This window comes from Brienomyrus brachyistius, unplaced genomic scaffold (genome assembly GCF_023856365.1).
Source record: "Brienomyrus brachyistius isolate T26 unplaced genomic scaffold, BBRACH_0.4 scaffold143, whole genome shotgun sequence".
In the NCBI taxonomy this organism is placed as follows: domain Eukaryota; kingdom Metazoa; phylum Chordata; class Actinopteri; order Osteoglossiformes; family Mormyridae; genus Brienomyrus; species Brienomyrus brachyistius.
The window spans coordinates 308,018-333,606 of NW_026042418.1; the positions used below are offsets into that span (position 1 = coordinate 308,018).

At 45.3% G+C, this 25,589-nt stretch overlaps 1 protein-coding gene across 1 annotated transcript; it reads right to left on the reverse strand.

Annotated features, from left to right (window-relative positions):
• Positions 1-264: 264 nt before the first annotated feature.
• dmtn (dematin actin binding protein) lies at positions 265-23,797 on the reverse strand. Its single transcript, XM_049005023.1, has 17 exons — positions 23,420-23,797; positions 10,130-10,190; positions 9,448-9,525; positions 8,876-8,956; positions 8,394-8,549; positions 8,205-8,249; positions 6,297-6,429; positions 6,160-6,204; positions 5,808-5,942; positions 5,486-5,598; positions 5,146-5,251; positions 3,199-3,263; positions 2,771-2,819; positions 2,171-2,178; positions 1,759-1,824; positions 1,396-1,476; positions 265-1,135 (listed from the first exon to the last, which is right to left on the reverse strand). Exons 3-17 carry the CDS (start codon positions 9,454-9,456, stop codon positions 1,022-1,024), a joined length of 1,206 nt encoding a protein of 401 aa, XP_048860980.1. The 5' UTR covers positions 9,457-9,525; positions 10,130-10,190; positions 23,420-23,797; the 3' UTR covers positions 265-1,021.
• Positions 23,798-25,589: the final 1,792 nt, after the last annotated feature.

Genomic DNA, 25,589 nt, shown 5'->3' on the forward strand with positions numbered 1-25,589 from the left:
TGAAATGTATTTTGGCGTGCATTTCTGATATATTTTTATTTCCGTGGAGCTTTACTGCAATGACTTGTTTTTCAAGTCGACTGTCGTGGGCTTTTCAGCTGGAATATCAGCCTTCAAAGAACAATGTGTTGCTGCCATGAAGGCTGCATATATTGCATTTCTTAATTGGAATAATGGTCTTCGTAAAAACAAAAAACTATTCTCCTTAACTGTTAAGAATCTCGAGTATCGAGAAGCCGGGGGAAAAATGACAGGGACATCAGCTCACGTCCAAAAACAAGTTTAATCAATGTTAACTGATGTTATTTTAAATAAACATTTTTAGGCTATTTTGTAGATGTAAATACACATCAAAAATCAGATGAACAAACAGAAAGTATTCCACCAAGATATGAATCCACCTGCATGAAGTTGTTAAAGGTAACGACGCGTGTGACTGCGCTGAGATTTCAGGTGTTAACAACATAACTATAGTATAGTGCTTTATACGTTTCAGCCGATGCACTAACACAGAGTCGCTAAGCTAGATATTTTAAAGGCGAGGTCCAGCGTTTTCATCGCCCATTCCCTTACAGTGGTATTACCCCGAGTGAGATGCACTGGCTGCGGACCAAGCATTGTGGTTGGTTTGCGAAGCCTTTAAATTGAGGCTTCCTGGCTGGTCCCCTCACCTTTCATTACTCTTACATGCGCTGCCAGGCAGGGCTGGACGGACGTAAAGCGCTCTCCGCACGACAAGGACCTATTATTCCCATATGCCTGGCAGCTGCAGTTACACAGACGAGAGACAAGATACAGTGGCGTTGACCTTCAATACGACTGAATATGGTTGTTTTCTATATAAATGTCTTTTACGAACCCATCTTTAGTTATTAATGTGTTATGACTTGTTGAATAGGGCAGTGCCACCCAAGATATCTGGTCCTTTTCCTGATTTTGCATTGGGTTTTAAATTTGTTTGACCCCCCCCCCCCCATGAAAGAGTTGGAGGTGCTTATGCGGAGCGAGCCCCCCACTCCAGTCAAAAGAGTGATACTCTCTTCTTGAGGTCGTTCCGTCTCCAGAGTGACAGCCGGTCGAATTCCTCAATGCACATTCCGAACAGCTGCTCAAACTCTTCAGGAGCCAGATGTCTCTGGGGGAGACAAGCGATCGGTGCACATTTGCTGTCTCCAGACAAATGCAGCTTTGATGTTAAACCATGACAAACTCATTTCATGCAATTTAAGCAGGTTTCAATTTAACAGAGTTTCCAATAAATGTTACATTGTAGTATTACTCTGATTGTTACATTTTCAAGTATGACTAAAAATCGGAACAATAACCTAATTACACACACAGAAAATCATATACATGCTAAGAACGGCAGATGTCGTTTTGTAGAAGAGAAATTACCTCCAGTCTTGTCCTGTCAACCCCAGGTGGGAGCTTATTGCGCCCCCTGTTGGTCACAACCAGCATTTCATAAGGATAGATCTGTAGAGAGCAAATTGGATTTTACTACAGTCCGATAAAATGTTCTTCACCATATATGTCTCTGTAATCTAATATGATAAAATCACAACAACACAGGATGTTCTCTGCTTGGCTACTAAAGACAATCATGAACGCAACTACAAGCTCAGAACCCGTCAAGACCACTTTTCAGCGTAGAGCTTCCATATTCTTCCCACTTCTGACTGATGCATCTTGACGCACACCTTGACTGGTACTTTAAACACTACGCCACCTACTGGTTTGCAAACACTCTGTTCTCACCTTCTGCTCCAGTATGCTGGGCAGAGAGTTTCCTCTGTCCATCCTGCCCCTCTGAGACTCTCCATTCTACAGACACCCGCAAGCACAAGGACAGAAACAGGAGTGAGTAAAAGGCACAAACATCTGATGATATTTCATAATGCTTCAGTAGTGATACATCATTTTCAATAGTATGACCTCAACAGTTGGTGATGTGCAAGGTTTATCTCATCACATATAATCACAATTTGTGTTAGACCTATGTGTGTCTCCTATTTACAGTGGTCATAGCAACCGACATTCAGGTCACACTGTACTATGACAAAACCTAATAGATAATTCTCAAGCAGAATCTATCAGCACTGTGGTTCAGCTTTACTAAAGGACTCTACTTATCAGCAGTTAGAAGTGTTTATATGCACCGATCCCTTACCTGTACACCTGTGGGACAAGAAAAGAGGACATTGGTGACCAGGCTCAGTATTAATGCCTCACAAAAAATGATATCTGACTGTATCTGACCAATCTGGTCCTTGGGCCCCCACAGACAGTCCATGTATTTGCAGAAAATATGAGGGAGCAAAATATGAACGGAGTTGGGAGGGAGCAAAAACACGGCCTGCCTGTGGGTCCTCAAGGACCAGGTTAGGAAACACTGATTTACATAAAGACGTTCAGCTTCTGCATCAGCATCCTGGGCAGGTTTGTAAACAGCATGGTGGCTGCAGAAGACATTCCAACATGGCTGTAATTATAATATATATTAGGGGGGGCACATCCCCTCCCCAAATATTCAGATGTGCTCACAATGTCCCCTCCAATATGTACCATGATTACAGCTCTCCAGTGTTGACTCCATGAATACAACCTTGCATTCTAACCTAACATCTCATCATTGTAACATGCTGTTCATTTGCCATTCAAACGTGAAACACCTGTCGCAGATGGACAGAAATGTAATTTGCTCCATCCAATCACTGAACATGGTAGTCTGTATACACCTACTCATGTTTATTAAGTAAATAAATCCCACCTGATTGCACCTTTTCACCAATAGAGGATGCAAACTCAGCAGACTGAAGCTGGAAACAGAGTGGAACACGCTGTTAGGTCCAAAGGCCAAGCTAGTGTCCTGTTTCAGGTCAGATTTGAACCAAATGAACCTTTAAAGCAACTTTGTATGTGTGTGGATTTTGTTCATATTTTATTTAATTTTATTAGAAAACACTTCTATACAGATAATATTTTCAAATTAAATTAATCTAAGTTGTTTCTGGGACTTAAACAGCAGTGCTCTGCTAAATATCCCTCATACCACCTACTGTTATTTCATTTTTTTTACAGGTTTACAGGTTTGATTTCTGTGATAGGATGATTTTTAAAGACAGCATTCAGATTCACACAATATTGACCCAGACGCTGCGGTGCCCCCTGCTGGCCCCACAGCTCAGTAGCACCCACCCGAGTGAGACCACCTCTGCTGCAGGCGGCCAGAGAGGAGCACTTGAGGGAGCTGGATGACTGTCCTGTGGATGAATGCAAAAGTGGGGTGTCAGAGGTCGCGACAATGGGGGCAGTCCATCCACACTAGCGCTCGGGACAGAAATCTCAAGCCCCGCCCACAATGCCTTCTGTGATACTGAGAATCATATCCCTATACTATCTAGGTGTGATCCTGAAATGACCTTTTATTCTCACACATACGTGAGTGTCTTTGCAACATAAAGATCAAAAACAACCAGTAAAGTAGACGAGCAGCCAAACTCCCAATCAACGTCTCTGCGCTTATGAGAAAATTCTACTCTCATAAACACGTTTTACAGCAGTCTGTGCAATTGTTTGAAAGCAGTGACTCTCTCCAGACAATTATCTTAACAGCCCTCTCTTGGACTGGAAGAAGGCAGACATGACTGCTCAGCTCTGAACGCCCCCCTTCATCAGCTCTCCCTTGCCTGATTTATTGCAAGATGCATTATGCATTACACCAGATTAATAAAAGTCTTGGCTGCCTCCGCTGTCCAGCCCCATCTCTCAGGCTACTTGCCAAACAGTGACCTTGAGGCAAGCGAGGCAGACTTCACAGTGTCTGAGAGAAAGCGGCACGATCGCGTCTCGCCAGGACCTGGACTAACAGCACGTCCACTCGCGGTAAATTCTCATCTTCTAAACCGTAGGCGGAAAATGAGGAAGGACCTGGTTGCCAAGCGACAGGCCAATGAGAAATGGAATCAGTACGGTAGGACGGTCTTACTCAAAGGCAAAATACATTTATTACACAAGCAGTGAGTAACGTTGACGGAATTATAAAAATGTACACATTCAGAAACGTCAGACAGCCTGGGGTGACTTCCAGCCCCCCCATCACTCTGAGCAGGATACACAGTTAGAAGATGAACAGGAGGGAACTACAAACAATAAGCTTATTTAGAAAATTAAACCCTCTGAGTAATGACTGTACTACTAATAAACAACGTCATGTTGTCTGAAACTTAGGAGCTATTTGTATATAAACAATTATATGACAAATCTTTACATAATCCAATTGTTTAACTAAAAAACTAAATTACAAGATGTGGCATTATTGATTAGATAATATATTTTAATCTGGATAGTATGTATCTGGATATACGCAGGTTTTTGTCTGAATGCACAAAATGAGTAGTTTCCTGCTGCAGGTAAGAAACAATGTGAATATTAGGAAGGTGCACTGACTGGGTCTGACCACAAGAGGTCTTCAGACGCCTTGCCCTCTTCACGCGCTGTGGAAGGATCAGAGTTTATCTCCATGTCTAAACGGTAATATCCGTTACAAAGGGGGCAGCGGTCTGAAGGCTCTGCTCACACACAGACCGTAATGCAGTGCGGCTGCAGTGCGGATGGTTCTGCGTTTCATTGTAACAGCTGTACGGATACATAGGAATTCCTTGGGTTCCTCATCATATCCCACAAGAGCTTGGAGACGGAGCGCAGGATTAGCCATTTATCCGGCAGCCCTGGAGGTGCTCAGGGCCTTTTCTAGGAGGGCCAAGAGTAATATGATCACAGGACAGGAACCGGCAAGCTTCCGTTCATGAGCGCAAAGCAACTTTTAGCCTGCAGAGTCAGACAGAGTACCGGTTCTGTGTGTTTATCTGGAGGGTCTTAGCCCTGCTGTTGGGTGGCATCTTTCCTCCAAGACTGTCCTGTTGCTTCCATGCCTGCGGCTGTTCCTCTGCTCATGTACGAGGCATAGAAACACACATTCCAAACAGGTGAAGCTTCACTCGGAGGGGTATCCCTTTGACGTTCAAGTAACTGATGATCCCAAGCCAGCGAAAGATGAGATGAATACTGACGTGAAAAGCAAGTCCCCTCGGACACATGAACACACGCGTGCAAACACACTCACGCACTCGCTCGCCCGCTCACCTACTGCCGCTGGTGTCCGATCAGGCAGCGAGCGCGTTTTTCTGCGGATGGGGCCAGCCTTCTCCTTTTCCTCCTTCAGGATCAGCCTTCCTAGGTTGGACTGGATCTGAAAGACATGTTGCATGTATGGCAGCGCACCAGGGTGCAAATGGCCCAGCTACCTATAGACAAAGAATATGTCAAGACGGCTTTGGAGCTGCGGAGTGGGTTGGATTTAGCACCTCAATCACTGCCACCAGGTGTTTGACAGAGAAGAGCAATCACAGCCACTCGCCATCCAGGCTGATGCTAACGTATCTGCTGTAGCTATACCAGGCCAGCCCCTACTGGCTGGGCTTACCTTACTAAGCTCCTCTTCTTGCTTCTTTCTCCTTTCCATCTCCATCGGGTTGTCCTCATCTTCCTCCTCCACGGTTGTGCCTTCCACAACCTTCTTTTTTCTCCACTCCGTCTCTGTGGCAAAGGAGGAACGAGCCTGGATGAAGGAGCCATCCCCAGCCTGCTGTTCCTCCTAACTCCCTCTGCCCCTTAGCAGCTTGACTGGGCTGTTCCAGTAAACCCCCCCCCCCCCCCCCACCCAAGCATCTGACTGTAGATGATCCAAGTGAATGTGTGGAATACAAGTGCGTTTGATGAGGATATGAAAATGTGTGCAGCTCTACCGATAGCAGCCAGTGAGGGGGGGCAGGGCCAGTATTCCGTCTCGATCTTAGAGGGCTGGTTGGGGTCAGGTGGCTGGGCGGCAGGGAACTTGGACGACTCGATGATGATGTCCTCCACGTGCTTGCCGTGTGCGGCTGTAATGGAAACATCTGCAGGGTGAGGGGGCTTCAATGTGCGGATGCACATATTCATTATCATATTCATTATCATATTCATTATCATATTCATTATCGCATTCATTATCATATTCATTATCGCATTCATTATCATATTCATTATCATATTCATTATCATATTCATTAATCTAATTGGTCAGCTAGTCTAAAAAAATCACAGAAAAAAAGCCTTTACCATGCTTGTAAATAGGGGGCTTCTTGTATAGGTTTGTACCGTTATCTGGAAAGGAGGGAGAAAAGAGAGAGGCGGAGCATGAATGAAAATGAACTCTGACTCTGACGCCGATGTCACAGCAGGTGGGCGGAGCTTACCTGGCCTGTGGAAATGCTGTGGGGGGGCTTTGGTGGCGCTTACTTTGCGGATCTGGGTTGTAGATCCCGCCAAGGAGCTCCCTGGAGATCCCTCCTCCACCCACTCCTTGGTCTCCTTGCATGCAGATACATGCTGACATTGGAGGGGGGGGGATCAGATTAGCAGGGTCACACACTACACCAAGGAAGAAGCCTAACCTGAAGTGCCGTGTCAGTCCCCCACTGCTGGGGGGTCAGGGTTTACCATCAGGCTGTCAGCTTCTCATCAGCAGCTAACCGGGCCTCAGATGTCAATAAGACACTAAATCTAAAACGGATCTAAAACGGATCTTCGCCTGCCAAAATCCGTACTGATTGATTGATTAATTCACTGATTGATTCATTGATGGTTTTTGTGATTCGTTCACTGTATGGACTAGGATGGTTCCAAGATACTTTCTCAGAAAGAGGACACTTTCCAGATTTTTCTAAGTAAATAAATACTTCTGGACTTGTGCACAAGACGTTCCCACTTCCCAAGGGCACATGCACAAGGCTATGCTTTGACGGGGCTTTTTAAGGGCAGGTTCCTGTACTTGTATCTCATCACCGGCCATTTCCTTCTTTGACCATAATTAATTATTAATAAGCTGTTGGGTAGCAGAGGAAGCAAAGGAGGCGGGAAGAGGCACGTGTCCGGATGGGCGGGGCCTCCGTGCGAGTTTTGTGCTTTGCTGAGCGATGAGGTCTCTCATCTCATCTGAGGTCCAGGACAGATGATCATATGTACAGTAAATCAATTTCGCCGGCTTCCCACAATGCACTGCGAGCCTCCCCCCTCCCCACTCACTCCAGCAAAACGCTAAATGTCTGAGTGACCTTTTTCCTGATGGCAATAAAAGCTCAGGGAAGCCGTCTGAATGGTGTAGCATGTCAAACAATGACCGATTACTAAATCTACTGGCTGAAACACAGAGCGGGTAGAACTGGTCTGTGCTCAGTCGGCATCGGTCTCAGCTGTTTTGTCATTTTACACTTCCTAGTGTAAAATTGCTTAGGCTTTTGATACACTTACAGTATATCTATAATACTATATAAATATTTCATTATACATCTACCCATTCAACTGCCTTCTTTGACCACTTATAGCAGGGGGGGGGGGGTAATCCTGAAATCTGTCTCAGGATGCATAAGGCATGAGGCACCCCAGAGGGGATGCATTATATCTTTAAGTTATACAATTTTTTTTCTAATGTTTTTCAATATGCAAAGTACTTTAAGGCTGAAGAGTGCATCAAAAGTGCACATACAATGTACTATTGGTATTGAAGTGTTGATCTTTTATAAACAGGCCCACTGTATATGTACGAGATTCCTTTGTAGGCATCTAAATGAGCATGGACTGCGGACTGATACTGAAAAATCGATCATTTTGATCTGAATGGTAAGTTTTAAGAATCGATCATAACGTTAACATATTGATTTGATGGGGTTATTTAAATGTTTATATTATAGGACATAAACTGCTACCAGGCAGGATCACCCATCAGAGGGGAGACAGAGGAACACTTTCAGAGCCTTGGACCACTCGCCAAATTTTATTACCAGCACTGCCCTCCCACCTGCCAAATTAAATCCCCGAAATGAGTTGGCTTGGCACCAAATTTCGGTATCAGCATTAAATGGTATTACTCTGTGTTGGATTGACAAGAAAATCAGTGGCAGCCCCCATCCATACTGCATACAGTATATATTCTCCTCCCAAATGAGCTCCTCTACTTACATAAACATTATCAGAGAACATCTGAACCCACACACATAACAAGAGAGCTAGAATGAAGAGCTCCCCCTAGTGGAGAGGACTTCTCCAGATCAGGGGGCAGTAGGGGGAGCTGTGGGCTGGGAGCATATTGAGGTCATCAATCTCACCTCAGGAGAGGGCGGGGGTGAGATGGAGTGGGGCGACATGGACCTCTAGAAAAGGCAAGAAAGAAATCAGAGCTGGGTTCAGACTCAAATCGCTGTCCAGCAAGGTGAAGCATGCATGCATTAAACTGCTATAAGTGGAGCAGTTAGAGTGAAAAGTCCAGCGTCAGGACTGTGACTGTGCATACCGACCTCCCGGCTCCGAGACACATCGGTCCGGTCCAGTGCGGAGAAGCTGAAGTGGGGCTCGTAGGTCATTAGGTCTGGCCGTTCGACCTCCAGGATAGCTTTGTCCTTTGGTATCGCCGCCAGGTCCTTGTAACCTATGACTTGATTGTCCATTCTTGCCTGGAAGGATAAGGCGGGAGGCAGGAATCGTGAGGACCAATAGCTTAAGATGTGTGAGCATCCAAGCTCAGAGCAGAGGGTCAGAGGAAGATCATGCCATTCAGACATAAAGGCGAAGGACTGAGAAGCTCTAAGCCTAATGGATCCGATCCTGCATGATCTCTGTCATGGGTGATTAAAATATAATTACCATCATCAACATTATTCAGCTATAATAAATGCCTCATCCTTGACCTGTCTTTAAATTACTAAACGGTATCATGTAATCGATGTAGCATCCTGGTCAGCACAGTCGACCACTTAGGCACTGACATCAGTGGACTCACCACGATGGAGATAGCCGGTGATCCAGGGAGACTGGGACCGCGTGAGGAAGAAACGCTTCCTGGGGCTGTGTCAGACTGTTGCTGTTCAGGAACAGAGGTCAGGGGTCAGGGGTCAAGGTCTGCGGCCGAACACAGCAAACAGCTACGAAGAACCAAGCTAACTAAACTCCAAGTACACCGCTTCATGGCAATATGTAAACCCAGAAAGTTCAAGAAACATCATCACTTCCGATCATTGAAAAAAATTAAACAACCAAAAAAAAAAAAAGAAAACCTACAAAACATGTTAGACTAAACAAACATTTAAGACAAAGGCATCAGGCAAAACGCGTAACACAAAGACACAAAGACACACAGACAAAAGCAAAGTATTTTCAGTGCTTTTCACAACATGTAATCTGAACACGCTTAGTGGTTTGGCGTGATTCAGTCAGTTAAACAGACAGATCATCCGAGCACAGCGTCAGCAAACCCTCACATCCCTCTAAATGCTCAGAAGGCAGCGAGCGATGTCTGACAGGGGTTTGGCAATGCTGGGGTGTGACCGCGGCCCCAGCCAGTCAAGTGGTTACCTTCAGCATCGTTATACGGGGGAAAACAAAAAGCAGAGATCTTGCTTTTGCGAGTGCTGGGTGTGCGAGTTATTTTCTCTACGGGAGAGAGACAGAAAAAGAAAGAAAGAGAGAGAGGAAGCAAAGCGTTACAACTGTGAAAACAGAACTTTAGTCAGCTTGGACCCAGACATGAAAGGAGAAAGAACAAACAGCTTAGCAGAGAGGGTCAGCTTATGCTTTTTGGAATCAGAACCTCGGGTTCACTGGCCCTTCATTAATGCATCTCCTCCGGGTGGCCGAGAGAGAGAGAGAGAGAGAGACGTGATGAGGTCATATGATGTCGCGTTTACCGAGCGAGAGGTAACGTCTCCACGCGCACTGACCAGCCTCAGCACCAGCCAGTGATAACAGACGCTACAAACACAGCAGACACTGGACTACAGGTAAACTGGTAAACTGGGACAACAGGCACAGTGCAAACACAAAGAGTCAGAATTCGAAGAATTACACAGTAAGGTTATGTTTGGACCCCCATCCAGGAAAAACCCAACGTTCTGTGGAGATCAAGAATAGGGCCTAGAATGTACATCTATGCCAGTAACCATGTTGTCGTCTTCATCACAGGAATGTGCGTGATGTTCCTCATGTGGAATCAGGGATGTTATTACAGGCTCTTGGAATGCAGGTCCTGGGCTCCTACCTCAGAAGGCCTGGAGGGTCACATCTCACTGGGGCCACGGCGTCCGGGTTCAAAGGCAGCTCTGTAGCATGGAACACAGCAGAAACAACAATAACCAGAGATCCACACCCAGAACCTCCTCCAGAGGGAGTGGAAAATGGGAGGAGAAGCAAAGCAGAGAGATCAGAATCTCCATTAATGAGTTCAGCTCCAGTCTGCCTTGGCATCAGTCTACGTCTAGTCAGATTTGCCCGTATCTGATTTTTCTGGTGCCACAATGCACTGGAAATGCACCACTGGTTTACTGCCGCATCGTCTCGTCAGGGATGAGCTCCACCTTACGTGCTGAACTTCCTGGAATCGAATCACATGCATGTTTAATTACCTTCTAATAAGTTCACATGAGAATTCTGCCTAATTAAAGAATGTAGTGAGGGGCCAAAGGGAGGATGATATGAATGAAAACCAAAGCTTTCACTTTGGCTGAAAATTGGAAGTATGGGAAAAATAAATCATCAAAATGCCCATTGGGTGCCATTTATCCTGAGTCTGCTGTCTGCTGTATACTAATGGGAGTCAATGAGAAGCGGCTTAAACCTGCCAGTGACCGATGGCATGATGATCCCACCCACTGTGGGTTTCAAAGCAAAACTATCAGTAAATCTGATCCAGCCGTGAATATTCCTGACGTCTCCATTAGAGGGAATATGCAGTCCAGGTGTAAAGTAACAAAGTACTTTCTTTCTGTACTTAAAGTTTTTTATCCAGATTTTACTTTCCTTAGGAATTTTAAGTTGTTGCAACTTATGCTTTAACTACGCTACATTTCTGAGTCAATTAACAACTTTTTAAATCCCATACATTCTGCATGACCCCCCCCCCCCCCCCCCCAACAAAACAGCATTGCATGCAGCTTATTGCATAGGTCTCCTTGACTCTGGGTACAATATGAATCATGATTTTCTTTCCAGGTAGGATGAAGATAGTAATTTCCATGATTATTATTATAATTATCTGCATTACATATTGTCTTTATGGAGATGAAACAAACAATACGTAGAGATGCGCGATATATCGGTTAACGTACTGAAATTGCCATCTGATATTTAAGCTTTATCGATAATCAAAGCTAGCAGCACTGGAGCTTCTACTGAAATAATAATACAGTAACTGCACTGGATGGTCAGTCATTGACGGTCACGGTCAGTCATTGACAGTCACGGTCAGTCATGGCAAAGGTTTTCATCATCTCATTCGCCAAATATAAGAGGTTTACCCGCCTGCAAAAAAGTACCATCCTGTGAAATATTTATAATCCATATTTCCCACAGATTGATCTTTCATTTGCCACAAAATAAAAAAGTCAATTTGCTAATCTGCACAAGCAAACCTGGCACGTTTCACCATCATCCATTAATGAAAAAAATATGCGACTCAGTTTTCCTTCTTGTGTTGTACTATAACTTACAATGATATATTTAAATCTATCTTCCTAGTCGTGAGTGAATTTTCAAAGGATGGCTTGGTTTTTTTGTAAGAACGATGGGTTTGAATATATAACACTTTTTACTTCTTTTACAAACAGGTATTCAGGGTTGCCAACTCTCACGCATCTGGTCTGACACTCACACTTTCAGGCTTTCCCGCTCACACAAGAAATCTTACGGCAAATCTATATTATTCCATTAAAAAACCCAAAATTGCACATCGGGGTAGTTTGCAAACACGACAGACTGTTTACAAGATAATACAACTTTTAAATACATGTAAATGCGTGTGCAGATTTGTCTCAAATTGAAAGTCTAACTTCAGCTAGCTGACCAAGTTAGCGACCCTGGCAAATTTTTTACTTTTACTTGAGTAACATTTTGCTGTGGTATCTGCACTTTTACTTCCCAGCACTGACATGTATAGTGTGCCATTTTGGGCCTTTTACAATCACAGTAATACCATGCTTGCAGGGATTAATTAAATCCATCTCCGGAACAGAGCAGCGCCAGGTGGTGGTTGGAAATCATTCACACCTGAACGGGCAGCAGAGATGAAGACGTGTCTGAATGACACCATTTACGATTTAATCAACTGAAATTAGCCAAGCAAGACACGCAGGCCAAAATGCACGATTTCACTGGGATGACCTCAACCCCATACACTTCAAATATAAATTTTAAATTAGTATGAAAAGTAACAATGATCATATTAAATAATTAGCGAGTTAGCAGGGGCGCCATGATGGCAATTAGCGATTCGCATTGCTGAATGACACCTCCAGAGCTTTTAATGCATGTCCTCTGCTTATTCATGAAGGTGTCCTTATAACTGCCACGTTGTATTCCAGTCCCCCCCCCCCCGCAGTCCAAAATCATGGGGTTAGATTAACTGGACTCTTTACATGGCTATAGTGTAACAGGAAGTTATCTCCTGCTTTGTGCCCTGTGCTTCCTGGGATAGGCTGCTGGCTCACAGCGACTCTGTAATGGAGAAATGGATTTAGGAGGCGGATAATAATGTAAATGAAACCACAAATAAATGCTGGAGTCATTTTAATGTTCAACAGCCCCATTCTGCCTCTAAACGTTCTCTACGGCGGGGTCTGGGCTACACACCCACGTCCTCCATCTTCCTGACCCATTTTTTTTTTGCCTTTTCAAATACACTGAAGCTTTTCCCTTAAATAATTCATGACCTACGGTAAGTGCATCTCGGAAAACCGCAGCGTTCCCCCTTCCTCGGTCTGAGAAGGTCTCAGAGCTGGAATTGTCACGCTTCACGCTCCCTGAGCTCATATGTAGAAGCACCATGGGAGGAGCAGGCAGGGCCGGCGGAGCCAGGAGGCCACCATGGTGGGGTGTGGGAGGCACCTGTCCACCAAGACTGAAGCTCCAGCAGATAGCAATCTGTCCCAGAGGGCTCTGGTGGTCCTGCCGGTGTGGCAAAGAGTCTCAGCCTCCCGACGGAAGGCAACTCCTTCGGGCCGCCCGCTAATCTCCTTGCTAACAAGCAGAACGCTGTCAGCGTGAGTTACCGACTGCCTCCCAATATAATCTGGTTTCCAGGCAACTGGAGAGGTGGGATGGATCACCTGCCCCCCTTAGAGGGGAGGCTAAATTCATTTCGGACCTTCTGTTCCATGCGCTCTATTTTAATGCAGAGGAGCCTGGCGCCAAGGTGAGAGCCTCTATCGTCACACGAAAACCCCGCACCGTTCCTTACTTCTCACAAATCCATTTAATACGTGCAGCTCTCTGCGAGGCTCGAGATTTCAGGCCATATGTGCCTGCGGAGGAGTGTGTATATGTGGGCAAAGGAGCTGTAGCTTGAGTGCTTGTGTACCTGCATCCTTGTGTGTGAGGGATGGGGAGCCTGGGAGACAGTATCTAAGCAGAGGCCTTGTGTCTGGGCCCACTGGGGGAACCGCCTCGTATCCTAGCAACAGCCCATGGCCGTTAGGGTTCCCCTGGGGGACGTTTATTTACCCATAACCCCACCTCAACACACTCGGCTGGGTTCGGCCGTATCGCAGCTCGTTAAAAAAAAAAAAAAAATGTGAAAGTGAAAACTGAGAAATCCGTTTGCAGAGCTGAAGCCAGTGCTCACAGACACACAAGCAGTGCTCACAGACACACAAGCAGTGCTCACAGACACACAAGCAGATGCTTCGAGCTGCGTGCAGGTTCTGCGCAGAAACAGAAGCGATTTCTGCGAAATGTGAAACATCTACCAGTGACCTGACACAGCATGAGGCGTAGGCATAAGGCATCACCACTAGGTGGAGCACTTGGCTTTATGAGTTCCATTCAGAACCCCTAGGACGCTCTTCTGTAGACCCTGGTGCACACCTCTGGAAGAAACAGGCTAAGCCTGAGTGTCCCAAACCCTAGAGGATCCTGCTATTACACCCTTGAGCAATGCATGCACCGTAGATCACGTCTGAAACATCTGCAAGCTCTGTAAATCACTTTTGGTACAGCAGGAGTCAATAAGTAATGATGTACCTATGACCAAACACCCCCCCCCCTCCCACACACACACACACACACGCACACACACACCCCCTGCACCCGATCTGGCTCCCACAGCAGACTAGGGAGCTACACAGGAGTCATTCGATCACCCTGTGAAGGCAGTGCAGGGATTTGGGTCCCTGCTGATTAACAGGCATCTGAGCCTCCCTGTGCGACAGACAGGCAGCACTGAGCACTTCACAAGGGAGCCCCTCCCTCGCTGCTCTGGATCCACATGCTTGCACCACTGCCTGAGGTTTTGCGGAGGCCTTTGGTCACCTTTCTGTTGCACGCGCTGCCTCCTATATGCTCATTGATGTTTAGTTTTTTTCCACACAAATTCCTTTACAAGACCATTGAAAAGCCAGAGTAAATACACAGCCGGTGTCTCCAGTGGTATCCCCATGTAGGTCTCCCAGTTTCAGCAAACAGGTATTTCCTGTTTGTATGTTTTGGGTTTTGAGTGTTCTTCCTTTCGGCCTAGCTACTCTGAGAGCCTGCCATAAGATTCCGAGTTTGCTACATTAATTTGTCCCACATTTCATGAAGAACTGAGACGCGTGGGGAGGGGCAGATTAATGCACAGGCTATGTAAGGGGACAGCCTGGGGTTCCGGCCGTCAAAACTGGGGACCCGCCTTGGAAAACACGGGATGGCTGAACATATATCTGGCTGATTGATCCGCTGGTCGTTACCGCCTCCGGTTGGTTAATTCTATTGGCTGCAATCCCCTGTTCTCTATTGACGTTGCATCATTCTTATTTCTCTCTCATTTCTCTTTCAGCTCCCAAAACGCTTCTCATGTCAGCCTAGAGCCCCCAGAGAAGTTAATCCACCCCTGCATGTAGGGGGGAGGGCTGTGGGCCGGACCTAGACTCATACCTGCCCGTCCTGCAAGGCTTCTGATGGAATAAGGACCCCCTCCTGTCTGAATCCGCGGTATCAGTGAGGAAAAGTCTGGTTTGACTGTAGGCACAGGACTGACCAAGATGCTTGATGCTGTCCGTCTGTTTTTTTTCTTCTGTTTACCTAATATCACTGAAGAATCTCTGCATCACGTTAATGTAAAAATTGCTCAAGTCGTAATTAGATTTTTATGCTACATTTTGCTGTTAGCTCACTAGAAATGACTATACTGGTTCTGACTTATGCCTCTGGAACACGAAAAATGTAAATAAACAAACAAACAAACCATAAAACCCTTTTACTCTCAAACAAACAGGCAAGATCAGAGACAAGAAAAATGTTGTAATATAGTTTAGGCTGAGCAGGAAGTTTGCAATGCAAGCTTTTACACAATGCAGTCTGGCAGCCTTGGGAAGCCTTGGCAGCCTTGGGAAGACATCTGCATTGGCTCCTGCATTAACGTCTGCATTAACTTCTGACCAATAGCAGAGGGTATTTATTAACTTTATGATGTCATTAAATAGGCTGGCCAATGAGAATCTACAAGCCCAATAGCAGCTGCTCCTGTGATGTCATTCACATCCTGCATGACCACAGGGGGACCCCCGTTAGACACAGCAGCACTTTGGAAACTTCTCCTCTGTTGAGACTGTTGAGAGAAAGGGGGAAATGTGCAGCAGCTGGGATAGTTAAAAATGTGGGTATAATAGGTTGTCACAAGAAATGGCAGAAAATAAGATAATAATACAATTTGATTATAGTTGGTTAACAAATGAATATTTGACTATCGCTGACATCCTGTTCTCCAGATTATAAGGAAACTTAAAAAGTAATTCTTAAAAAACTCTCACAAGCCACAAAAATCCAGGGTCAAGCTTTCATACTATATAACACGTGCCTAACGTCCCATTCATTCATTAAATGTACGTGCTTGAAGTGTCTGTGACATACCTGAGGGAGAGCCGGTGCATGACAGAAAGATCCCGATAGGGGTTTCCCTGCTGGTGGGGTCAGCCTGCCATGACCATGGTGGGGGGGTTTGGCAGAGTAACACGCAGCACAACCGCACTTCTCCTCATCAGATAAACAGCTATACACCCCAGGGTCAGACTCTGTAATTTATGTCTCTCTGTTCCCGCGTCACCACCCTGACTCTAACTGAAATGCACTTATCTCAGCCCAGCAACACTGACCAACACCCATGAACCTGCTGCTGTTGCCTGACTGCAGACTAACAGGGGGTGTTGGCAGGTCTGCTGAGTGACGAAGATGGTGCGCTTGCTCTACGCCCTCTTGTTGTCCGGCCCCAGTTATTCCTCCCTCTGCAGCTGGACATGAATTATCTTACACAACAGCACTGGCACATTCCCCCCCCCCCACACACACACACACACAGACCTGTATTCATATCTTTTTGGGGACCATCCATTCATTTCTACGGACAAATCCCCAACCACAAGAACGATAACATTAACCCCCTGCCCAGCGCTAACCTTAACTATCAGGAACCAAACAAATTTTTTTTTTCATTTTTACTTCTTTGACTATATTCGCAGATTTTAAAAGCTGAATTATCCCTTGTGAGGGGGGGGGTCGAAAAAAATGGTCCCCACAATATCACAGTAACAGGTTTTTATCAGAAATGTCCCCACAATGTAATGTTTATCTGACTCACACGCACATGCACGCACGCACACGCACACACATTTTCTCCTCCCAGCTCCAACCCCGTGACCGATGCACTCTCCAAGGCACAGCAAAGGCTCTCCAGTCGCTGGAGGCTGTCCCACACAGCCCTGCCCAGTCCCATGCGAGGGCCCAGCTTGTGCATGTCCCCTTCCCAGGTGCCTCACAGCTCAAACCTCTCAGCTGGTTCAAAAGAGCAGAAGGCAGGAAAACGTGTCTCATTATGCCCAGATAACGGATACATCTCACACACTTTCTGCACGTCCGTGTGCCTGCTGGGCTTGCAGCCCAAAGGCTTTCTGGAAGCCCAGCTCGCTTCTCCTCCACCACGAGAAAGTCATCTGCCTAACTGAGTCTTTTATCTTACATAAGGAATCACTTAGAAAAGGGTTCCTATTGAAAGCACTGAGGGCCCTCATACAGTCACAGTTCAGCCTGCTGCCTTATTAATGCATCCGTGTACACCCATATCTTCAGTGTGTCCATTGGGTATGTCCCTGATTAAGAAGGCCCCATAACCCTTTTAATGACATGTCAAAATGTATAAAAGCCTGTATTATATAGTGCGTGCGTGTGTTTGTGGGGGGGGGGGGGGGGGGGATTAACTAGCAAGAAAATGAAAAGGAGCGTTCTGATTCACAGCTGGCTAAATGTTCTTCATTGCCTGGGAGAAGTTAGATCAGGGTTGGATCTGGACCATTCATGGTTCAAATCAGGAGCGTCACATGCGATTCATGCAAAAGGAGGCTAGTGTTTGGGGCTGAAATCCCCCTAAACAGCCCTAGTAATAAACATGGTTCGACGCATGTGTATAGAGATCAATCTTTCTGGACAGGAGCTCAGTGTTTCTCTTAAAAAGAAACAGGTAAATTTACTGCCAGGATCCCAGATAAAAGGCTGTTTTTTATTTACAGTAGCATCATGTAAAGAATGCTGCCCTCTTCCATCTCCGGTAACTGTGAGCTGAGGACAATGGCGTAAGCCATTAAACCAAATCAATACTGCAGCGAGCCCCCCCCCCCTCGCCACACTGTCTCTGCTGGCTCTAGCGGGGCAGACGGGGACACCCGTGCAGACGCGGCCTCTCTGTGCCCACCCGGGGGCTTCAGGCTGACTGAAGAGCATGACTCAGCCCCTTCACCAGCCATTCTCAGAACGTCTAATCAAGGCAAACGTCTTGTGTTTCGACACAAGCCTCTAGTTCGGGCTACAGTGTTGGACAGCAAACACATCACTGGAGCAGAAGCAGATCTGGACAAAACTCACAGGACTACTGGCAAATGCGATCACACAAACCTTAGCTCACTGGTTACCAGCTGGCAAATGGTGGCTTACATTTGCACTGAAACACAATTCAGTCCAGACCAGGCAATCGACCTCCCCACCACGGTTGGCAAATTTTATTTTTATTTTTTTTTTATTCAAAGGCAGTGGATCTTGGCTTTCTGCTGCTGATATAATTTCATCCTTAGGGAAAAATAGCTGGGAACCCCTGCTGGTAGCCCAGGTCCCTGTGCGCAAACTCCCATAATGCATTAAGCTCAACTGGCTCCGAACACTGACTGTCTCCAGCTACGTAAACCTGGGCTAGTCGAGAGAGTGAATGAAGGAGTAAACAGGACGTTTCTGTTTTAGCTGTGGGGAATTCACATAATCATTATTCTATTTAAAGTTTGGGCAAGGTGTACATTTTATAAATTTTACACATTACACCTGTTTTATTGTCTCCCAGCTGTGTGTGTCATGTGACTATTTTGGTCCAATCCTGACCAAATGATCACGCCAGCGATAAAAGCCAGGCTAGTTTCATTGGCTAAAGATGGATATTAAGCCTGAGGCTACAGAGCACCCAGGCACATTCAAGCAGAGGTGGAAATTTCAGGCCCAAAAAGTACAAATCCAGACCGGGATTTTGTTTCAACCAACCAGATGAGTCCTCTGTGCCTGTGACTCTTTATGCTCAACTGGTTGGTTGAAAGTAAATCATGGTCTGGATGTTTACTTTCTGGACCTGAAATTGCCATCTCTGCATTCAAGGCAACAGTGTGGAAACATTTTGGTTAAAGTATATCATTTTATTTTTGTTTACATGGTGTTTTCATGTGAAGTTAAAGTACCATGTTCTTTAGAATATCTGTTCAGTGTTGCAAATTGTTGGGGGTTAATAAAAGCCAGAATTTATTTCCCCATTTCTTTCTTATTCTCGCACTCCCCCCAAAAAAGACACAAAGAAATCTGGCAAGAACCGAACCATGGATTTGGAGAATCGTTACACTGCTGCTCCTTAGTTTACTGTCATAAAGAGCGCTGTCCTGTTTTGCTTGCTGTGCCTCAGCTTGAGACACCCAGGATTTCAGCCGGCATAGGACCACAGTCACATGATAGTGCAGGCAGTGTGCACCAGGCCAAGTGGGACACGGCAGAAAAACAGGGCTCACGGCTGCACACTCAGGCGGCGAGCTGGATCCGCTCCACATAGGTGCGTGTTGCAGTTAGGCCTTCAAAGAGAGCACACTCCCAGCAGCCATTGCAACAGCTAGAGCAGGCCTCTGACGCTGATGTCAGCTTGCTAACTGACGCAGATTCTTAACAGGACACATTGTTCTATGACACACCAGAGAAAACTCCTCGCATTGGATTCCTCAACACAATATTGCATAAATATCTCATTTTGATGATGTTTAAAGACCCTGTAGTCCATGGTTGCCGTCTGTACGACAAATATATAACAGATGTGGAGGGTGCGGCAAGCCAGCTCAGAATGATCTCGATCAAAACATGGCTGAGTGTGATTCTGTATCAGCCATTCTGCTGATCAGTAATTCTGTGTCCTGTTTAAAAGCACCGGCACCTAACATTGTTATGAAACCCCAGAGGTAGGATGATGGTTTTCATCTCTTTGTTCTTCTTGCTGGAGGATGGGGGCTTACAGGGGGGGACTGGGGGGGGGGGTCGAGTTCTTTACATGCCCTTGCATTAAGGCGGAAATTGCTAGCAACCTGTTCTTATGAAACCGTACATTAAAGTAGAGCCACACAGCCATTTGTGATTACGAGGCGTTTCTTATAATGGGATTCAAATTTTGTAGCAACTACGGAAAATAACTAGATGTACAGAGATGGATTTTTGTCAACAGACTGGTGAATTTTACATGCTTCTCTTCATTTTAATCGCAACCTCAACGAACACTTGAAACATTTTTTTAAATGAAAATTTTAATGATAAACTGCACTTATATGTTCAGTCTGTGTTTTGTTTTGACAATGATACAATAACTTATGTTTCCTGTCAGATACCGGTACCTTCTTATAGGAGACTCCACCGTACATCTGGCCATAGGTCTGCACTAATGTTGTTCTACTTCAGAGCATCAGCTTACAACATCCTGGTGCTTAGTCTTCAGTTTGGACGGCACATTGACTAGAAAAATCAACCTTTTCTGTTTCCAGATGTTAAACATTGGGACCCTCTTGCTCCTACGTCAACAGTGAACGTGAAGACATCATTTTGAGGGGGTCTGGTTTTAATCAGGAATACTCGCCTTCCTCTAGCCCCTTGTTTTTTGTGTTTACTCTTGATTGTCTGCTCAGTAGTTTAGGAAAACTTGGGCCAGAAAGTTATCTAAGCCAGGGAGGAGGATCAGTCCAACAGGCCCTGCCCTATGATAGCACCCAAGGACTTTGAACAAACAGCCGCACAGAAATCACATTGGTACTTCACACAAGGGTGTTGCATGGGTAGCTCACATGTTCACATGTTCAGCGTTTGCTGCTTCTTGTGTTTGTCGTCCATAAATGTTCCTGCCAAATGAACCGACGTAAACATTAATCAAAGACACGCCCTGTTTCAGGCACTTCCGCGATGACAGGATCTAGAAAACATCCATACAATGCAGGGCTGACCTGAGGACACTGGGAATTGTGGATTGAAAATTTCATGTTGGTGGGATAGGAGGGAGGGAAAGTGGGGAGGGTGGGTTGTTATTGATATACGACGTCACGATGTCAGAGAAAGGAATCAGCATGGAATAAACAGGATAATTGGATTCATCCATTAGTCATGAGATGGCAGCACCGGACCAAACCAGTAATGGCCAAATAAAACCAAGATCTAATACGAGGGATGGATGCAGGAGCCCAGATTACCCACAATCCCTCTGACAGCTCCCTGCGAGCATTATTCTTGGGCGAGTGGAATATCAGGCTGATAGGAAATGTAGGGAAACTGCAACAGCCAAAATAGACCAAGAGAGGGGAAATACAATATTATCAGAGGCAGACAAATCTATGTGGTAGACAATGGTGTAGGAGAGAGTTTGATATTGGGGAGACAACTGAATCTAAAAACAAAGATCTATTTATAGGTAGGGGACATGAAGCCAAATTAAATATTAGAGGCGTACACACCCCCCAGTGTCCCCGGTTCATATGTCCCTGCTTGTATTAAATTCTTTGATCCTGTTCAATCCAAAGGCACCGTTTCATCAGAGCCATCATGCAAAAATCTGTCCCAGAAATAACAGCTTTAAGCAAGATATTTAACAAATCCGAGCCATTTAAATGAGTAAAAAGTGTTGCAAAGTGGTGCACACCAGGGTGCCCTTCACTGGACAGAGTCACCTGCAGTGTTATGCTGATTTGCACGTTTTCATGCGATGCTGCGAAGGATGTGGCACAAAACTGCACGGACAGTGAGGGGCAGAGAGAACATCTCTAAGGAGACTCTCTCTGAGTGGAGTGCACCTGTTACCAATGAGGAATCAGCAGTGAGCAGGGCTGAACCGCCCTCATCCTCGCACGGTGTATTTTAGTAAAAATACAGTATTCTCTCTTATGCAATCGATGCATTTGGCTCCTGCAGTGGCATTGCAGTGAGTGGGAGTGACAACTTGCCCACAGATGAAACCGTTTGATTCGCTCTGTTCCCTCCCACGCCAGAGCCTGCAGGGAGGCTTGGCGGGCGACAGGAGGGCGGCGTCCCATGTGTCACTCCGAGGAATAAACTCCTTAGGGATCTTCTGTGCTAAAAGTCTCAATGAATGCTTAAACTGGCACTGAGAGGACATAATCCTCTTTTAACAGGAAGTTTGCTCGGTCTAACTGCACGGGATTGGTGTTCTCTGCTTCCAAACACCAGCAGTCCTCTCAGCATATACAGCAGCACATGCACATAAAGGCGTCTGCTTAGAGATCCAGAAACGTCTGTGGGTAGCTGGACCATTTCGAGCGCCTGATGACCGGATTCAGTCAAAGACTGCACACCGAGTCAAAGACTGCACACCGAGTCAAAAACTGCACACCGAGACTCATAGAAACAAAGAAAAAGAGGTATTTTGTTGACCAACACGAAGCGTCTCAACAATGAGTCCCTCCCCCTGTTTTTCATTTTGTCCACAAAAGTGACCACAGACACATGACACCAGGCGACGTTTTTCCTCTAGCAGGCTGTAGGATTTCCTGTCGCCTCGGACAGGAAAGCATGTGCTTCACCAGAGAAAGCTCACATGCTGAGCTCTGCTTCCTTGGCCTGTACCCATTGTGTTCGGGGTGGAGACAAGCTGTTGATTTAAACTTCGGCAGGGTCCTGCTCACATGCAAGCTACGAAATTCCCAATTCCCAAACTACATTCACATTGAGGTCAACAGCAAACAAAACCACTTTAAAAAAAAAAAAAAAAAAAAACAAACCAGCTACCTCGTACAACTCAAACACAACAGTCACAGTTAGCGTGTATCTTCCAGTCCACCACCGTATCACCTGCTGGATGCAGGGTAATGATTGTATCATCTCGCCCAATTACGAAAGCATCCTGCATGACAGCGTCTTCGGTGTGGAGGATAGCAGACCCGCTAACCTGCCTGACGTGTGAAAGCTGGGAGCATTCACTGAAATGCAATACGCCCACCAGTGATGTGGGTGCAAACTTCTCACGCTTTGCTCTAAAGGGCACATACATGCCACACGACGCAGAGGCAGCACAGGGCCGCGCGATCCCCCACGGAAACACCGAGGCAAGGACGCAGGGAAGGGAGGAAGAGGCCAAATGAATATGGATTCACATCACCGAGTGAAGGAGCACAGCTACGTTATGCTGTCTTCGTTTTATCTGCCTAACAATATTCTTAGCTGCTGCATCATAGCTGAGCAAGACAGACAGACTAAAGTAAATTAAAAAAAACCTTAAAAATGAAAAATAAAGAGAAGCTGCGTACAGAACTCCCAAACACCAAATTAAAAATGTTGGATTTTATAAAAATATGGGAAACACTTATCATTTTTTATATTTATATATATATTAAATATGAGCAACAACAAAATATATGCTAGTGAACTTCAACCACATGCGACATTTGAGATCACGACTGGATGGATGCCTGTCTTTTAATAGGGACATCTGCGCACAATCTTTTTTGTTGTTAACTCCACAAAAACGTGCTAATTTCCTACATTTTATATCGGCAATAAAACGACATTTTTCTTGCTACATTTCTGCATCTACGCCAAATCTGTCAAACGGCGCATGGCGACGAGGTGTGTTTGGTAGTGAAAGGGCTGCTTTACTGCGCATATGATGAGCTCCGCTACATATCCGCATATATCAAAATATGCATCGGGCATGATTTAATATATCCTATGTGATCCTGAATCAAAGGTCAGCCGGTTTAGCGGTCTTTGCACGAAATAACACGCGCGATGTACGGTAGGTGAACCCTACCTTTTTCCACGCCTGAAAATACTGTCCTCCTGTATACAAGAAGAGAAATCCGCTTTCCTCCTTATTCCACAAACCAGCAATCGAATCCCTTCTGCCTTTGATTCCCCGAGCAGGGCTCTGGAGCCGGGTTTCTAGCGTGGCCGCCCCTCGCACAGCTGGCCCAGTCAGTTCCTAAGGAGGAGCATCGGGGCGGCGGGGAAGCGGGGTGTGGAGGGCGTTAGTCTGGAATCATGACATTGCACAATCCGCCCTGGACGGAGATCCGTAAACCCTCACTGTCGCCGCTGAAAGCAAAAGCAAATATGCATACAAAAATGTCGCTGCTTTTCTGCTTTGCTTATGATCTCCACGGCACACCACCCACAGACTGTACGAGGAGCTGATGCTGATGACTTTTATAACAAGGGCTTAATAAAAATAAACACATCAAATAAATTACATAAATAAAATACTCCTCCAAATGCGTCTACTCGCATACCATAAATTATATATTTAGCATGGTTAGCGGGAACGAAACACTCATATATTTCTTGCGGATAGAATAAATCAAATTATGTTCCCAGGAGGCTTTATTTTAAACATAGTTTTTGCTATGCCAGCTATTGTGTACAGCAAGTTTTAATATTTTCAAATGTTATTCTGTGAAAACCGCACAAATGTGGCTAGCATCAGCTTTGGCGGAGGTTACCGAAACTACAGAAACAATTTTGTTTTTGTAATTATATAATAATAAAGACATAAAATTTTGTATTGGTGGAAAATTTATATAATTTTTAATATTCTTTTTCTCCATTTCCTTATTATTTTGCCACACAGGGAGCAAGTACATTCTCAGATATGTAACTTAAAAGGCAATTAATGTAAAGAACATGAAGCGCCCTCAAACTTGCAGACAGGCATTACTGACTCTAACTCTATATGCATGTAGGTAGGTATGCTAGTATGTATGTAAGGCTACAGTTAGTTTTAAGGAAAAATGCTTTGGATTTACATTTTCTGCAAAATACCCCAAAAACGTATTCTTTTGTTATCTATGTGCAAATAGTTCTGAATGGAGACTGGTGGTTGAGAGATTAAGGCGTAACCTTAAGGCTAAAATATCATAAGGCGAAAATGCATTTTAATACATAACACTTAACCTAACAAACATTATAGCCTAGCCTACCTTGAACATACTTAGAACAATTACATCAGCCTATAGGTTGGCAAAATCATTAACATAAAGCATTATTTTGTATTATGCCTATACAAAGTATTTAATATCTCATGTAATTTATTGGATAATGTACTGAAAATGAAAAACATTTACCCAATCTTAGTCAAAATACGGTAACACGGACTATCGTAACCCGGGGAGCGTCTGTAATCTTATAGGGTGGAGTTGCTGTCGCACACCGGGGTTCCAGACCTGCCTGTAAAGTGTCTGCAGTTTGCATGTTACCCTCGTGCCATGTAAAGCTGTGTACACTGGCATATATTTCGGCTATTTAGTGATTCCATATTGGCCATAGGATGCCCCCTGTAAGCTTGTCCAGGATAGGCAGTTAGAATTTAACTAAAATGTGCTAACCAGTAGCTAAAATGTAGATAATACTTGTTTGCCATTTGTACAAGGTGCATAGGAATTATATGGTCTTTGCACATCCCAGCATTAATTGTAAACAGAGTTTATTTGTCTGAGTACATGGTCAGGCTGCATGCAGTTACCCGGAGAGCAGCTGGGCTTAGAGGGCTTGGTCGTGGACTCAGCAGTGGCATGATTACTCTGCAGGACACTGGATTCAAATCAACAACTTTCTGGACATGGGCACAAATTCCTAAACCACCGACAAATCAGAGACTCCCGTGGCCCGGCGTAGGACAAGGAAAATAAGTGAGTGAATGAATGAATGAATTAATGGTTTAACTCATTACAAAGAAAAATAACCTCAAAAGCTGAATGTACAAAACAAAGGAGGTGGTTGTCGACTTCAGGAGGGCACAGAGAGATCACTCCCCGCTGAGCATCGGCGGCTCATCGGTGGAGATCATCCAGAGCACTAAGTTCCTTGGTGTCCACATCACGGAGAACCTCACGTGGACCCTCAACACCAGCTCCATTGCCAAGAAGGCCCAGCAGCGTCTCTACTTCCTATGGAGACTGAGGACAGCGCACCTTCCACCCCCAATC